The 17093-nt window shown below is 32.9% G+C and overlaps 2 protein-coding genes across 4 annotated transcripts in view; both read left to right on the forward strand.

Annotated features, from left to right (window-relative positions):
• LOC113400082 (ecdysone receptor) overlaps positions 1-4971 on the forward strand; it is a 28013-nt gene extending 23042 nt beyond the window's left edge. The window contains 1 exon segment of the mRNA XM_026639476.2: positions 128-4971. Within this exon segment, the coding sequence (XP_026495261.1) occupies positions 128-426 (299 nt within the window). The 3' untranslated portion in view covers positions 427-4971.
• LOC113399906 (secretory phospholipase A2 receptor-like) overlaps positions 1-17093 on the forward strand; it is a 311961-nt gene that overhangs the window by 291958 nt on the left and 2910 nt on the right. The window contains exons 1-5 of one of the 3 annotated variants that reach the window (XM_026639179.2): positions 7057-7200; positions 7403-7666; positions 10644-10838; positions 11634-11885; positions 15837-16017. In XM_026639179.2, coding sequence (XP_026494964.1) covers positions 7140-7200; positions 7403-7666; positions 10644-10838; positions 11634-11885; positions 15837-16017 — 953 coding nt within the window. In that variant the 5' untranslated portion in view covers positions 7057-7139. Of the gene's footprint in view, positions 1-7056; positions 7201-7402; positions 7667-10643; positions 10839-11633; positions 11886-15836; positions 16192-17093 lie in introns of those variants that run through there. The other 2 variants (XM_026639178.2, XM_064215625.1) reach the window with 2 other exon arrangements.

Below are 17093 nucleotides of genomic sequence, written 5' to 3' on the forward strand. Positions count from 1 at the left end.
ATGATACGAATATATTCATATCTGTTTAAATTAAATTTAAATATCGAAGCATGAATTTTTCGAATTAATTTGAAGCCACAAGAGCTCAAGTTCATCAATCTCATGATAGAACGAATATCAATTCCAGATCGGCCCGGGCTCGAGCAGCCGCACCTGGTGGAGGAGATCCAGCGGTACTACCTGAACACGCTGCGCGTGTACATCATGAACCAGCAGAGCGCCTCGACGCGCTGCCCCGTGGTCTTCGGCAAGATCCTCTCCATCCTGTCGGAGCTGCGCACGCTGGGCATGCAGAACTCCAACATGTGCATCTCGCTCAAACTCAAGAACAGGAAGCTGCCGCCGTTCCTGGAGGAGATCTGGGACGTGGCGGAGGTGTCGACGAGCCACCCGCCGCCCATCGTGGAGCACCCCGCCGAGCTCTAGCCCCCGCGCCCCGCCCCGCGCTCCCCCCCGCGCCTGCGCTCGCGCGGCCGCTAGGCGCCGCGACCGCCGCGACCGCCGCCCTCCGGAGAGAAACGCTCATAGACTGGCTAGTTTAAGTGAAGTGCACGGACACTCGTGACGGACGTGATCGAACTATTTATAAGGACAGTGAGGGAGCCGCTAGCGCGGAGCCCGGCTCGTGCGTATTCGGTGACCGACCGCGATATGCGAGTATAGTGAATATATGTGCTGTTGAACGTTGGAGAATATATTTAGTGTTGATAGTTAAGATATGACTGGATACTGAGTTGGTCACTCGGATACGACTGATAAGACTTGGATAAGTACACCCTCCTAAATTATGTAAAGCGTACATACACTATGAGAGTTATAAGAGAAAAAGTAATATATGAGAGATGTTTCTATTGGGTGAAAAGTTGATAGTTATGTTTATTTACCAAAATTAACGGTTCGTTGATTAACCTTTTCGATTAATATATATGTATATTGAAAAGTTCGCTGCGAACGTCCCGCGGAGCCGGAGATATCTGTCGGCGGACGTTGTTGATGATTTACGACTGTGTTTGTTTATATATAGTTTATGTCAGACGTGTTATCGTGTCCTGTCGATTTTAGTTCCGATTGATGTTCCATTGTCCTGTGCCCGCGTCCCTCGATTTAACGAATAATTATAATTTATTATTGCTGTGATTACATTTATAAATGTTGAAGTATCTTAGGTAGGCTGAGATAAGTGTGTCTTATTACATTTAGAAGTTCTACTGTCGCAGTAGCTTTCATAAACGCATCACCGGTTTCTTGTCTACCTGTTTGAGTATTTTGATAGTTAACGACATAATTATATATATGGGTGATTCATTTTCTACAGTGATCACACTGCACTGAGTCGATTTTACTTTAGGCTATTTACTTTCGCTGACACTGGTACGACGTAAGGCCCTCTCATGTTGAATTCCTTAACAGTTTGAGTTACTGAAGGCCATAGAGCGTATCACGTGCAATTTACCATAGGTCGTCGTAGAGTAATTTATAGGTTTATTGAATAGACTATTTGTGTCACACGTTGATCTAAATTAGGAGGTAACGGAGGCAGATATGGCCATCAATCCCAGACGCTATGCCCTTAATGAATGTGTACAAAATTCAAATATTATATAACGTTGAGTAATTCTACTTATACAGGCGACACATTGCGTGCGAATCAGGCAGCTATTATTAGGTGCCTATGGTTAGACGTATAGTGCCCATAAAACCTTTTTAAATATTATGTATTACAATATTTTTAATCTGTTCTATTTTAAAATAATCTCGTTAATTTATTATATCCTTCGTTCTCTTCTAGTATAGCGATCAAAATTGAAATGGCAGCTGATTTGAGTAATTAGTTATCATCTAATTATATTGTACTATTTGGCCGAGCTTACTATATGGGAACAATATTGGTATAGAGTATCTACGTGTAAATGTTGATAGCGAACGCGCACGCAATGCGACGTCTGCGATGTACGACCACGTCTGTCTCCGCTTGAAATATTCTAAGGGAGAAGTCATTTTAAAGAAAACAATATTAAAATAACTAACAAATACTTCACGTTAAGGTAAATAAACTGCCCATTATATACAATATATTACACATACGAAATGCCTTATTTCGCGTTACCTGTACTGTGTACCTACATTGTTGAATGGAATATCATAGTTATATAGAAACTAAAATAATCGATCTCAATTACCCGTAAGCGTTGTTAAAGCATAAATTAAGCGTGTTTTCCGTTTATCGCTGGGCATTTTATCTGATATATTCCGATGACTTCCCGCTTGCAGCGCCCGACCGGGTTCGATTCCCGCGCAGACACCGCACTCACGAGCCGACACTTCACCATCCATAACATTTAACGCTATTAAGATGTAAATTTAAGTCTGTCTGATGCGTGTTGAATGAGTCTTCTTTACATGCCACTGTGTTGTACATTTACATATTACGTATGCCTGAGGTTTTTGGAAGTATTTCTAACTATACGTATAAATTTCAGCGTGAGACGATCGAGCTTGCACCGCGGACCGCGCGCTAGTCCGCTTTTAATACATCTTTTCGAATTATATATAATTTTATTGTAGCGGTAGGCGATTTCTAAAATAGTTAACGAAGCACAAACGTCATTAGAGTGTCTTGCGCCACTCCGGCGAGGGCGCACTGACAACACACACTGCCATTAAAACGTACGTTCACGGTGCGGTCGTATGATTGTGGTTGCAACGGATTTTATACGACACCTTTAAGGACTTAGGGTTAAAAACTACAAGTGTTAGGATAATAACCGTCACGATTAACTTTACGCTACGATGCCTTATAACTGAGATGCGACGGTAAGCGCTCGAAGCCCTACAGTACAGCCGCATACTTTGCATCTCGAGTTTGTGACAAATATAACTGCCATTCGATAAGTAAATTGTTATACATCATTTGTCGCGTAGAAGTTCATACGGATAGCTTCATAGTTAACGGACTCCGTCGGTGCACAGCCGGTCGTATTTGATACATATTATTCAATTTCGAAATTGTAATAGATTTATTAAGTACGTAATAATCTCAGACGAGAATGTAATAAGTAATGATTACCCCTAATATAATTTGTGTCTTTAGCTGATAATGGAATATAAGTACGATAATAAGTTTATATCGCTCGGGATGACGCTGCGTGAGCATCGCTGAGTGGGACGGGACGAGAACGAACACGAGGACGACGGACGGCTCGACTGTTATAGGCATACATACAAGGGCCGGCCACACGCTCGGCAGCACTTCGCACTCACTCGTGCAAACCGGTTTGCGCAAGCGTGCGCGTGCGAACAGAACGACGTGCGAATCAAAATCGCGGCTAGCGTAATCATTACAATGCTAACATTTGAATTTTGCATAGTGTCAGTGAGGGAAAATTGAAACTTGTATTGCGGATAGACAGCGCAAGTGAGTCTGCGTGTGGCTGGACCTTCTCACCCTGCCCTTAGCCTTAACTCTGTTTCATTTGTGTCGGATGCGAGAACGGTGACCGACCGTGGCAGGTCCAGTCTCCTGTACGAAGCAGTACATAGGTACCTTTAGATTCTATTGTCATATGTTTGACATATGTTTAATTTTATTCATCTAAGAAAGTACAGATGGCTGTTGTTATTTTTATATTATTTGGGTAGAATTATATTTTTTTGTAAATGACTTCTGTATTTATCATTTGTAAGCTTTGTAAGCCATAGGGACTTAGATTAATATACGAGCTACGAACATTGTGATCGAACTTGATTACTATGAATTTGTATTTACTGAGATATTCTTTTTCGTTCTGCGTATATATAATATAATATTTCTTCGTTTCGACAGATTTTTCTAAATAATTTTTTTGTTACTTCAGAGTGCAATATGTACAAATATTTACATATAAAATATTAAATGTACAGTCATTTTTTAGTTTTAATGTGTCAACGCAATATCTTTCGCTCTTCATTCGTTGAATGTACAGCCGGGAAGCATAATAACCTATCACAAGTGGGCCCCGAGCCCGCTCCCACTATTGTGTTTTTCTAATACTTAAGCGATTAATTTTACATAGACGGACTAGGTGATCTTTGTATTTAAATTTGCTAATTTTTATGTAGCAGATTAGATTTGTTTACTCGGATAAGATGAATAATGTACATTTTGAATTGATTTTAAAGTGATTTAGTTGTTATTTAGTGACGAATTTTCTTAGGTGTAACTGGCAGCCTCGTGGCCAGTCCACTGATACCAGTGTGATTTGTGCAATGTCCATTAGAAAAATTATTTTTATTACGGGTGCCTTGTTACTGTGCCCGTATGTATCATCCCAGTTCACGGAGCGAACGAAACCAAGCAAACGAAATCATTCCTCATTAAATACGCTTTTCAGCTGTGCGATTGAAATTTATTTTAAAATATGTAAAACATAACATAAAATAAAATTCATCAATCAGAACACTCTGTATAATGAACGGGATTTGTAAAATTCCACAGTCGAAAAGTGACCTCGGCTTCTGGCCTCAATCAATAAATTACGTTAAAACGATTTGGACTTTTTGACGTTTGATTTTGTTTGCTCTCACTTGCTTTCGTTCGACGTGTAACTGGTTTATATCTGCGGCAGGGACTTCCCCGCCGCTTTCTGCTCCCATTGCTCTGTGCCACGGCGAATGATACAGGAAGGCTGATTTTAAAATTTAAGAGCCCATTCCGACTTTATGGAAAACATTTTTGTATCGTTTCTTTTTTTTCTATTTGTCCGATGTAACTATAATTTTCCTCCTCCTGAGTTGCCTTAGTGAATCCTTTATGTATGATTTAACAGTGGTCAAGCGAATTAGATATAGGGAACAGACGATATGTTAAAAATTTTAGAGTCAACTTTTATAAAAGATACAACAAAAACAAACGTGAAAAGGTGTGTACAAAACGAGGAAATTTGTATGAAACATTGTTATGCGAATAAACTTACACCTCAATATAAAAAAAAATCTTTTCTTTCATTTCGCCTTTTTTATCACAATTACAGATACGATATTTTGTAAATAAATTATATTTATTCACGGTAACGGTGGATGTGAGTTACTTTCTTTTCGAGGAGAAGGTTAGAACCACGCTGCTCCAATGTGGATTGTTGTGGACACGTGGCAGAATTTGCGTTGCTGATTTTCTCACGATGATCCCTGTTCCGAGGAGAGTGAGATAAATTCTCTGCCCAGGAAAGGTATTCATAATATTTTTATAATATTATAAGCGGGTTAATATAAGTTACTTTGCTCTCCTTCTGATATTTGAGAGAAGAAAACATTCTGCCTGTCTTCATTGAATGCAATAATGCTTAATGTTTGAATTGTGTGTGCATAAGTCACAGTGGCATACAGGCTGTGATGATGACAAACTAAGACGATGCAAACAAAACAAATTTACACGTTTATTTGCAACATACTTGTAGAAATTTATACATTTATTTTTCATGGAGTAGATTTTTATACCATCCTCTTTGTTGTAACTCGTTTCTAGATGGCGCTACTGGTTATCGACTTTAAAACAACTCAACTTAACTGTCGCATAACCATCGGACTGATTTCTGTAAACAGAGATCCAGTTCAGACCGTTACGCGAAATGATAAATAATAAAAAAATATATAAAAATAAAAAGATATATTAAAAATATTTGCCGCGACTGAAATCTTTTTTGACTATTTTCTTTCTTTTACGTATTTTGTATACGTTTACTGAAATCCCTTCCGGAAACAACCCTTATTTAACCGACTTCAAAATAGGCGGAGATTCATAATTTTTAATGATCAGGTTCATAACACCTGTATATATTGACGGATTTGCAAAATTCTTGTTCGATAGAGGTTTATTCCGAGATGGTTTAATTTAAATATCGGAGACAGACACCGAAAACTAAAGCAAATCAAATATTTCCAGCTAAAGCTGGATGATAATGCTTCTACCTATTGAAGTCGATTTTTTTTCTTAAAAAAAACATTTACTACAGTTGTAGTACACAGTTGTGCACACTTAAAATACATCTTATATAATCCTTTTAGCTTTTGTGATATGATACATACGTTGTTAACTTATAGTACCACCATCTATTTTAATTTAATGAAATTATTAAAGGTAAGATTATCATCCAGACAAAAATAAATTCGGGATACAATAAGTGAAGCACAGGTCATGATATAATCCAAATACAATAAAAAATATGATATAAATTTATACTTAGATATTTCATGTCAGTTATTATTTTGAGTGATCAGTTGTGTTGTGCTTATTTCATTCACATTTTTTATCATATTATCAAAATTAGGGATATTAATGAAAACACCCTAAATTACCAATATTATTTATTATATTAAAGTATATCATACATATTTATTTTCATAAGAATTATTAACATTCACCAAACCTAACCTTAATTATTATAACCTAGTCTTAATTATACATAAATATTATGAATAAAACATTATCAGCGTACAAATCATAACCGCGTGGAATAGTAGTATTTATCATTTAAGAGATGAATCATTAATTATTAAAAAGATAAAAATACATCAGAGATGATAATGATGGAATTACAATTTCCTTATAAATTTTAGGTTCCTGTCATAAATTGCAAGCAAAACAAACTATCTGTGTTTTTGATACAATAATATAAAACGATAAGTAATTTTAGTAATAAGTAAATACTCGCAGCATGGTAGGATAAACTGAAAGTCTATCCAACAGGGCAATTTACTACAGGAACCTATAAGTCAAGTGAACTGGTCGTGAGTTAAGAGGCGAATGCCCAGCAGTTGGACATTAAAAAGCTGTTATTTAACTTTAAGTTATTTATAGATACTGCTTGACTGAGTAAAATAAAAAAATATATACTTTATACTTACCATACGATAAAAAATACAAGTATGTTTTTAATCAATCAAATTTCCGCTCATTTTGTGTCTGTACGTCACTTTTCGTACCTTGTGGTTCTTACATAGCTCCTTGTGTGTACATAATGCTATATATTATGTGGTTATTAAATGAACGAGTATCTGAGTCGTTTCGATTTTCCTGTTCTCTCGATTATGTGAATCTTCTCAGTTCTGTCCAGTCGCTTGCAAACGTCTGTCATTCGCACACGTGTTCATGTTAATTATATAAAATGTTATCATTAAAGTGTTTCATTGTTCTATTTGTTTTGCAGTACATATGTCAAACTACTTGTAAGTAAATATAATGTGATATATATTATTATTCGTGAGTTGAAAATATATGTGTATTGAATTTCTTTGTTACAAAACAGTGAGATTATTTTTTTTTGTAATCAAATCAACGAAATACTATTTAAATAAGGAAAATATCATTGTAATCAAGTCTTCACAAATACGTAATGGTAAATAATCAAAAATGAACTTCATCTTTAAGATTGTCAGCCAAATCTGAAGTTCTTCCGAAAGGACTACAAGTATATAGAAGATACGAAAGCTTTCTATAAAATTCATACGTTACATAGAACGTGGCAGGAAGCTAAGGAGAGATGTTCCATGGAAGGTGCGACGCTTTTTTACCCCGATGATGATGACGAGGCGAATGTCGTTATCAATTATTGGAATGAAACTCAACCTTTCAGCTGGGTGTACATTGGCATATCAACGCCTAATGTCAAACAAGTTTTCGAAACTGTTGATGGTGAGTATAGTCCTTACTAACGCTTGTATAAATAACTAAGTCATCATTTTAGATTCTATTGTAAGTCCCGTGAATAGTGATAAAAAATTATGATAAAAAACGAACGTTTATGTGTTAAAAACAAGTATGGAAACATGTATTTTGGAGGCAATCTCCTTGGAGGTATTTAAACTAAGCTCAACACATTTTAGAGGTCAGAGTTTCGCGTACCGGATGCTACAATATTGATATGAAGTATTATTCTTGTATATATCAAGTATTATGCATTGTTAGCGATTTTCCGTACCGAAATTGGATTTATAAATATCAAAATTAATTTATTACATATAATCCTACATAAAACTGTTTACATTATCACTCTAAACAGTTCTATGTCCAGCTCTCCTCGGTTAGTCGTAAATGCGTCGTTATGAAACAACTTAAGATCTTAATATGAACTTTGAAACTTAGTATATTAATTTAAACACGTTTAAAAGAACGTAGGTAAACCTAAGTCGATTATGTTTTAAAATTTGACATAATATCCCTTTTCTTCATAATATATGTATTAATAGGCCTCGCGAAAAGACCAAGTGTTCAAGTGGTAATATGTTCATTGTTATAAAGCTGTTACCCGCGACTCCAACCGCGTAACTTTTCCCTTATTCCCTAAATACCATCGTTGATATGCCTACCTTTTCAATTGCTTAGCTAGGATGACAAATTAAACATAGCTACTTTGATATATCTATGTGATAAATGAGTAACTACTGACTTTCTTGCCGGTTCTTCTCGGTAGAATCTGCATGCAGAACCGGTGGTAGCTTCACTTAATATAGTTTCTTAAATGACAACTCAAAAGTGCTTGAATAAAGTATATTGTGATTTTGATATAAGTCTTATGACTTATTAATACTCAATAGTTACAACATAAACTATTAATTAGTTACGGTTATAAGTTAATATGATATAATCGTTCAAACGTTACTGATTAGTCCCAAGCGATGTGGTAAAAAATCAATAGATATCAACTATTAAATTGTTTTGAAATACATATATAGCATTATGTAGAAGGAATCTAGTTTCCCTAAAGTCTGTATGACATTGCCTTGTGATTGATTTGAAGCTTGCCCTCAGTGCTCCTGTAGTCGGTAGGTAAGCTATTTTCGATAAATGAAAAACATATTGTAACGTAAAATTTCTTAAGTAATTATAAAACAAGTATCTGAAAGATAATTTTATTTACATTCATTCTTCGGGTATATTCTTAATAATAATATAATTTTATTCCTTTTTAGACACATTACCTTTATTCATAAGAATATAATTTACTTTTTTAAGAAATGTGTTTTTTCTTATGGTATTTCCTCGGGCTTGTAATATACAATTCGTAAATTTTCAACGTATATATTAGTCATTGAATAGTTATGTACCTTTGTATGTATAATATTTCTTGTCTATTTATAAAATTATATTGTATTATGTTTAAATGTTACATACTTTCGAGATATACGTAGTTTATTACGTCAACTTAGTTCGAAATAAAATTATTTGTAAAAGTCAAAGAACATATCTTTTTAAACTAAGTCTTAACAATAATTTATATATTTAAAACAAAATGCAAACTAAATTATAGCTTTAGGTGTAATGTATTTGTCACAAAATATTGATTCTTCTAAGTAACATTAATTTTAATTTGGAAAAAGAAACATTATTTTATGGAATTTTCAAGACTAATTGTACCAATAGCTAGTAGACAAGCTACTTTCAGGCAGATAAATCACTTGACTTTATAAAGATTGAATGTTTGTTTACATCTTTTATTATTATCTGTAAGCCAAAGTCGTGATGAGTAATTGAATTTTAAAATAATACTCAATATCGTTGTATAAATTTTATTATTCTTCGTATTAGAATTATATATTGTACACAAAGGACGTGCAACAACTAAGTATTTGAATAATTAAATATGTGCAAAGATATAAAAATATAAATGGAAAGATTTAGTTAAAGCTAAATAGAAATTAAAAAAAAACATCACCGTTATATATTTTGTTTAGTCCCTGACGACTGGCCTGTTCTCATTTAATATTTAAAAAACTTGTCAATTTACAACGAAATTAACAAAATAAAGCATTATGCATTTTTACATTTATTTTTAATTTTTAAATGTACATCACATTTAATATTTATAATTATCATATACAGGGTAATTGGTAATTCGACGTATTCCCGTTAGGAGGTAATAGGGGTAACTAATTGCGATAATTTTAACCCCCATATGCATTATGCAAAAGTTAACAAAATGTCTTACTTATAACTGATCTATTGAAATGTTTCTAAGCCTAAATTTTATTTTTAATTTGTATTTTAGTTTTCTTTACATTGAGTATTGTTTTTAATTAATTTTGTGGGAATTTTACAGGACGACCTTTAGTCCGAATCCGATCATGTTCGAATACGAATTTCCACCAGCGTCCTTTGTGGTAATTTGATTTCGATTGCTTTGAAATAAGATCCTAGTTGTTATACATTTTTGGAAAGCTAAGAAAACGGTTATGTTTTTAAAATAATCTGCTGGACAAGTTTCATAACGATTTTTTTAGTTTTTAAGGCATTTTTGTGGAAAAAACGTCAAAAAAACATTGAAGTAATATCTTATTTCCGTCTCGCATTTTTAAATTTGGACGGATAATTACTATTTTTATATTGACAAATAACCAGTGTTTAATCGTTTTTACAAATCAAAAAAAAAAAAATAGATTTATTTGATACTTTTTTTTAAATATTTTTTTAAGTTGCATTTTTGACTTATTTTGAAAAAATCTAAAAAACGTGATAACTCAAAAATGGTTAACTTTTGCATAATGCATATGGGGGTTAAAATTATCGCAAATAGTCACCCCTATTACCTCCTAACGGGAATACGCCGAATTACCAATAACCCTGTATATAATTGTTGTAAACATAACAAGCATTGACCAAACCAGTGTTTCAGGTGTACCAATAACTGACGTGTATGACAGGTGGGGCCCCGGAGAACCCAATGACGCGGGGGGCGTCGAAGGTTGCGTGATCTTACGTAGAGACGGTACACTCAATGACGACCAATGCGATAAAAAGTATCCGTTCATTTGCAAGAAATCGTTGAGCACTCTTGAATGGAACGTTTACTGTGATATTCCTGATCAAGGTAAGAAATTAATCTTTTTAAAAACCGTCTCGGATATGTTTCCATCGCACTCACGAAATCATCGTGAGGAAACCTGCATGTGTCTAATTTCAACTAAATTCTGTCACATGTGTATTCCACCAACCCGCATTGGAGCAGCGTGGCGGAATATGCTTCAAACCTTCTCCTCAAAGGGAGAGGAGGCCTTAGCCCAGCAGTGGGAAATTTATAGGTTGCTAACGTAATGTAATGTAGAGAGCAATCTCGTGGGTTCCTCTGTGAAGTAATCTAAACTAAATCTTAGATTCTGATAGAATTTAAAATATGCAAGTAGATAAAAAAAAAAATCAAAATAATAGATAATATACAAAAAAGACAGACAGACATCTGTGATTTTTTTATTTATTGAATATACATGTATTCTATATCGTGTGCTGTTATTATCTCTTGAGTTTGGTCATGATAGATAACATTCGTTTAATTCATATTTATGATTATCGATATTTCAAACATCACTACTTTTTGAATATCAAATAATTGTTATATGTAATCTGATGAATGATTGACTTTGAATTATAGCTCATTTTGTTTTGTTGTACCAATTATATAGAAATGTACACTGTAATAACACCATACCAGGATAACAGTACATGTTTCATGAATCATAAGCACAAATCTGTACTTTCAATAATAAAGATGAATTATTTATCATTAAATACTTATATATATTTTTTATAAAATTCTACTTCAGACAGCTCTACTTTCAAAAAGTATAGTATAATGTGAAATATTATTATAAAATCGCTACATTTTTAGGTTACGAATACGTTAAGAAACTCGGTAGATGCTATAAATTCCATTTGACACCGATGAATTGGACGGATGCCTTCACAGTCTGTAACACGGAACAGTCATATTTAGCCGTTATCAACTCTCAAGACGAAGCGGACCATCTAGTCGCCATGACGAAAAAAGCCCCAAAAGACAACGTAGAAGGGAATTATGTAAGAGGCGCAGTACATCTAGGATTTCAATTTAAAAGGAACAGATGGCAAACTATTATCAAAAGTAAGTACTTACTGCTATTTCTACTTTATATGCTAAGATATTTTTAACTAGCGACACGCCAGCGGTTTATTCATAAAAAAATTCAATTAATTTAATTCAAGTCTACGTTTAGATATATCTTTGGTGGGCCCCTAAGTCGTGTTAGCCCATGGCCCCCTTAACTTACGGTCCGGCTCTGATTAATAATAACAACAACCATGTGAATTTAATACATGCGCCTTAACTCACTATTTAATGTAAAAATAACTTTTGACTAATATGTTAATATAGCCTCAAGCTTGAGGCACGCAGTTAGATATAAAAAAACTGTGGTGGAAGGGCTGTGCAAGTCCTCTTATATTTACTACACACGCCCACTTGTTGCTGTTTAGCGGTAGAATATAATTCTATGACTCATTTGCCAGTCCACCTACCCGCCCTACCTAAAAATGAACGCCCATGCAGTAGCATTATTAAATATATTTATTTCGTAAAATAAGAAATACATTTTTAATAAACAATTAAGGCTATAAAAAACCGTGTACAGCTTAGTAAGTTAAAAAACCCACACGAAATAATTAATATTATAACTTAACGTTACAAAAACTATGCAGAAACAAATCGGTCTACTGCATTTTATATGGAGGATGAATTCTTAACAATCATTTAGGATATCAAATCGCAACCTTGGTTAGAGTTGGTTAAAGATGTACATATTATATTGAGACGATGTACTCGTCGTAATAAAACTAGTATTTTTAAGGTTCTGTACCTCTAAAGGAAAAAAGGAACCGTTAAGTAAGTAAGATTTCTCCGTCGACCGTCTATCTTGCTGTCTTTATTGAAATTAATGCCAAATATTGAGATCTGCGGTCCGCTGTGAAACATCAAACCTCTATGTCTACGCAATCAAAAGATATGACCTTTTATGTTGCATTCCAGTACAATCGCATAGGGGACAACCTATTGGGTTTAACCTATTATGTATGTATATATATTATAACCTATAATGCCGTTTACTTATAATCATGAAATTTGGCAAACAGCAAAATATTGTAGCACAAGTATAGGATAAAATCCGTAACCGTAAATAAGTTTTTACATCAGAGTCAGTTTGACTATATTTCTGGTACGGAACCCTCAGTGCACGAGTCCGAATCGCACTAACCCGGTTTTTTTTTATGTCTACTACGTGTTGATAAAGCTGATATGCATATGTTATATATTGTTGACGTCATAGTGAAGACGATTGAGTTCATTAGTTTTTAGAATTTTTATTAGAATCACACCAAGAAAATAACACGCAATCCACATAGATTTTATTTTTCTATTAAAGTTATATTGTAATTACACTTAGACAGGACATTCCAAACTATCGACACTTGTTTCCTATGTGTGCAAGATATTTCTTGAAACTCAATGAATCACATTGCTTTTTATTACTTGAATCCGTTTGAAATGTTTTAAATTATAACGTTTGTGAGTCGTAATAATAACAAATTAGCGATTTTCGCCCCTCAAATAAAGTTCCTTGTACATCTTAATTGCGTCTAAAGCTGAAGGAAATAAAAAAGGTTTATAGTAATTAACTTAGCTCCTTCGTATAAAACTTCGTATAATTATATTACAATAATTATTTATTACTAAAGATAATTTTTGAAACAATACATACGTTTTCTATGTATTATTTTTGTTTAATAAATCAAAACATAAATATAATTAAACGTTTATCATTTGTAAAAAAAAATTATGTTTGATTAAAATATATGTAAAACGATGTGATATCAATCAGTATTATGATGTAACTTGTCCGCGAAACTGAGTTAAGATGATTCTTGATTCAATATCTCTGGTTTTCGACTTATTGGTATGGATTATTTTGTAATTGATTTAAAAAATTCAAGGTTCCAAATTCGTCATCGTATCTTGTTTACATGTATGAGTGTATGTTTTTGTTTATGAAACGATTTGGTTATTTTTGAATTGAGTAATATAGCTCAAAGATGCAGTGCCATAATATCACTGGTATTGGACTTTGTTGATTTTATTTATTTCTTATCGATACCTACGTACTATATTTTATATACTTACTACTTTTTTGCATTGACTTCCATGATTAACATTTCACAGTATCAATCAATAATTAATTAAAAATTATAACCGTAATGTATATATTAACAGTCATTAATTTCTGTTCAAAATTATATAAATAATATTACAAATGTCCAAGTGATATTAATATACCTAAAAACATCCTGAACAATGACAAACATGGTACAAAAACAAGACGTAAATATAACGTTAGGTAATTAATTTTATTTCCTGGGACATGTTATTTAATCGTATAACAATTCCCGCAGACATAATTTTATCATTTATTTATAGAAAATTTTAACATCCTAATAATAATAACAGTTACTATACAACCTATACAGATAAGCTCATACGAGAATATCTTTTATAAAGCATATTAATGTTAACTTTACGAAATGTCGTCGACGCATATAAAATGAGTGTTCTCTTAATACTGTATTGGTTATAGTTGATCAATAAAAATGTTGGCTAGTGTTTACATGACCATGTCTTGGAAAAATGAAAAGAAAGATGTGTAGCGTTTGCTCAAGCGGTAAACCCATAGGTTGGTCTATGAGTGTGAGTTGCCCATGTGTTTTACACTTTTCCACTGTCATACGTATGCATTTAGCAAAACTCTATTGCAATTTACTTTCATTACTGAAAGCTATCAGAAGCTTATAATTAATAATTATTTAGTGACTTTCAAGTGAATTAGAAGATTTCATATGTTTACTATCATACCAGAAATTAAAAATGTCTGATACAATAATATTTTATTTTAAGATATATTGTAACAATAAGGAATATCTTCTTTTTCCTAATCATCTTTCTACCAGTTTTTGTCAGTACCAATACGAAACTTTTTACGTTTCGATAGATATGAAAAATTGCGACAGAAATAGCTCTTACTGTTTCATATCCGGTGTATTTTCGTTATTTAAGAAAAACTATGTTTGTTACAAAAACCCTATAAGACTTTATGGAAGGAATACTTTAATGTCTAATGATTGGGTTTTTGCATGAATTTATATAATTTCGCAACGTAGACCCCGTTACTGGATTTTCCGTTTAAACTACTTTAAGCTGAGCCTGGAAATTCAATTATTATTTTATGATATGAGACCGTAAAATCAAAGGAATCGTTATTAATATTTCATATACTCTTCCTTGTACGTTATTAATAATGTTAATATTATGTCAGAAATATCCATTAGTGCTATTCCGTGACAACTCTTTTCGTATCTCACTTGCAAATTCTTGAATACCGACTTACTGTGATACGATATTTTAATTTGTTCTTTATATATTACAAGTATTAAGGTCAATGACGCATATCACTTTCTGACCGGTCTTTGCCGTTGGTCTATTGTTACAGAAGAGATCTAATTTCTTATCGCCTTTTACCGATTTCTTCTCAACCTTCGGCTTAGGATATGTACCTATAAATTGTAGATAGGGTGGATGGTTGGTGCGTTCATTTATACACAGTAAATAACTACACAGCAATATTTAAATATTCATATATATAGATCATGTGTTAAAAGTATTTGCACTTTTTTTTTATACCGACTTCTAATATTATCCAAAATGTACCGTTCAAATAAAAGCTTAATAATGTCCGATATCAATTAAATTTATCACTCAGACAAAGATATAAAATATATATTATATACAAACGAATGAAGAACCATATATTTTTTTAAGTCAGTTCAAAATGACTATTCAATTTGTTGCGGTAATAAAATTTTATGTAAATTTCTGATTTTTTAATTTAAATATCACGTTATTAGGATAATAATACGAGTAAGATAATTTGTGACGTACCTGTATATTCATATTCATATATAAATAAAGAATACGTCCAAGTTATCTATATAATATTTACTTATTTTTCAGATATGCCTTTACCGGACAGCGGCTATACTAACTGGGGAGGCGGCCAGCCAGATGGGAAAGGAGAGGAAAAGTGTGGCTCGATGTTTTATAATGGACACCTCAATGACATCTGTTGCGATCAAAGTTTATTCTTTATCTGCGAACACGAGATAGACTTACTACGTAACAGCTACGTCCTAAGGTTTGGTGACGTGTTCACGGCAAAACCGCATGACGGAATGTAAATGAATATTCTAACGCATGATTTCATTATAAAGTTAATTAAATTCAACCACAAAAATAATTTAATCAAAATATAAATGTGGGTTTTGAGTCGCTTATACGACACGACACGATACACACATGCGTATTGTAATGTCTTGACGTGTAAAGGTTAATGTTTGTGACAATTCAAATGTCAAACTTTCTATTGTCATATCAAATCTAGTGTTCTTAAAAGTAAGGAGACGACTATATATTTTATATTATAATTTAAAAGTTAAAGCATTTAAATTTGATAATAGATTTAGGTCATGTTGTAAATTTTTATATATTACATATTTTTGTGGTATGTGATATTTAATTGGCTTCGACTAGTGGCTAAGAACAGATTATTTAATAGAAAATGCATGTTAAGGCTCATAACATGATTTCTAGATTAGTTCTCGATGAAATTTCTAGAACATTTTCTGTTCTCATGGCATACAATATTTACGATCATTCATATTTTTCTTAATCATAACATTGTGACAATAGGATGCTTTTATTCTGCCTAGAGGTTAGTGTATAGTTCGTAAATATATTAAGATAGAATGGTTACAATCACCTTGCTTACCAAAGTTTCGCTTTAAATTAAGGCAAAATCGACAGTTTGAGAAAATGATCGAAATCCATCAATCATTTTAATAGATTGTATTCATAGTTTGATTATAAAGGTGAACAGAACAACTTAACACAACTGTCATTTTTATATTTTTAAGTAAAGTAGGTAAATGTATTTAAAGGCAAATTTTTAATTCAAGAGAAAGCATTTATAATCCCTGTATTACATTATTCAAAGCTATAACGGTTTCTAAATTTAGAAATGTGCTTTCATACGTATCATTGTAATTTTGAACTGTCTACTCCAAGATATTATCGTTCGATTAACTTAAATACTCTACGATTGGGTTTATATACAGCAGTATTTATATTAGGCAAGTATAAAGTATGTACATGGTACAATTTATATAATAATCGATATACAAACACCGTTTAAAAATATCGTATCCGATAGTT

Source organism: Vanessa tameamea, chromosome 8 (genome assembly GCF_037043105.1).
Source record: "Vanessa tameamea isolate UH-Manoa-2023 chromosome 8, ilVanTame1 primary haplotype, whole genome shotgun sequence".
NCBI lineage: Eukaryota > Metazoa > Arthropoda > Insecta > Lepidoptera > Nymphalidae > Vanessa > Vanessa tameamea.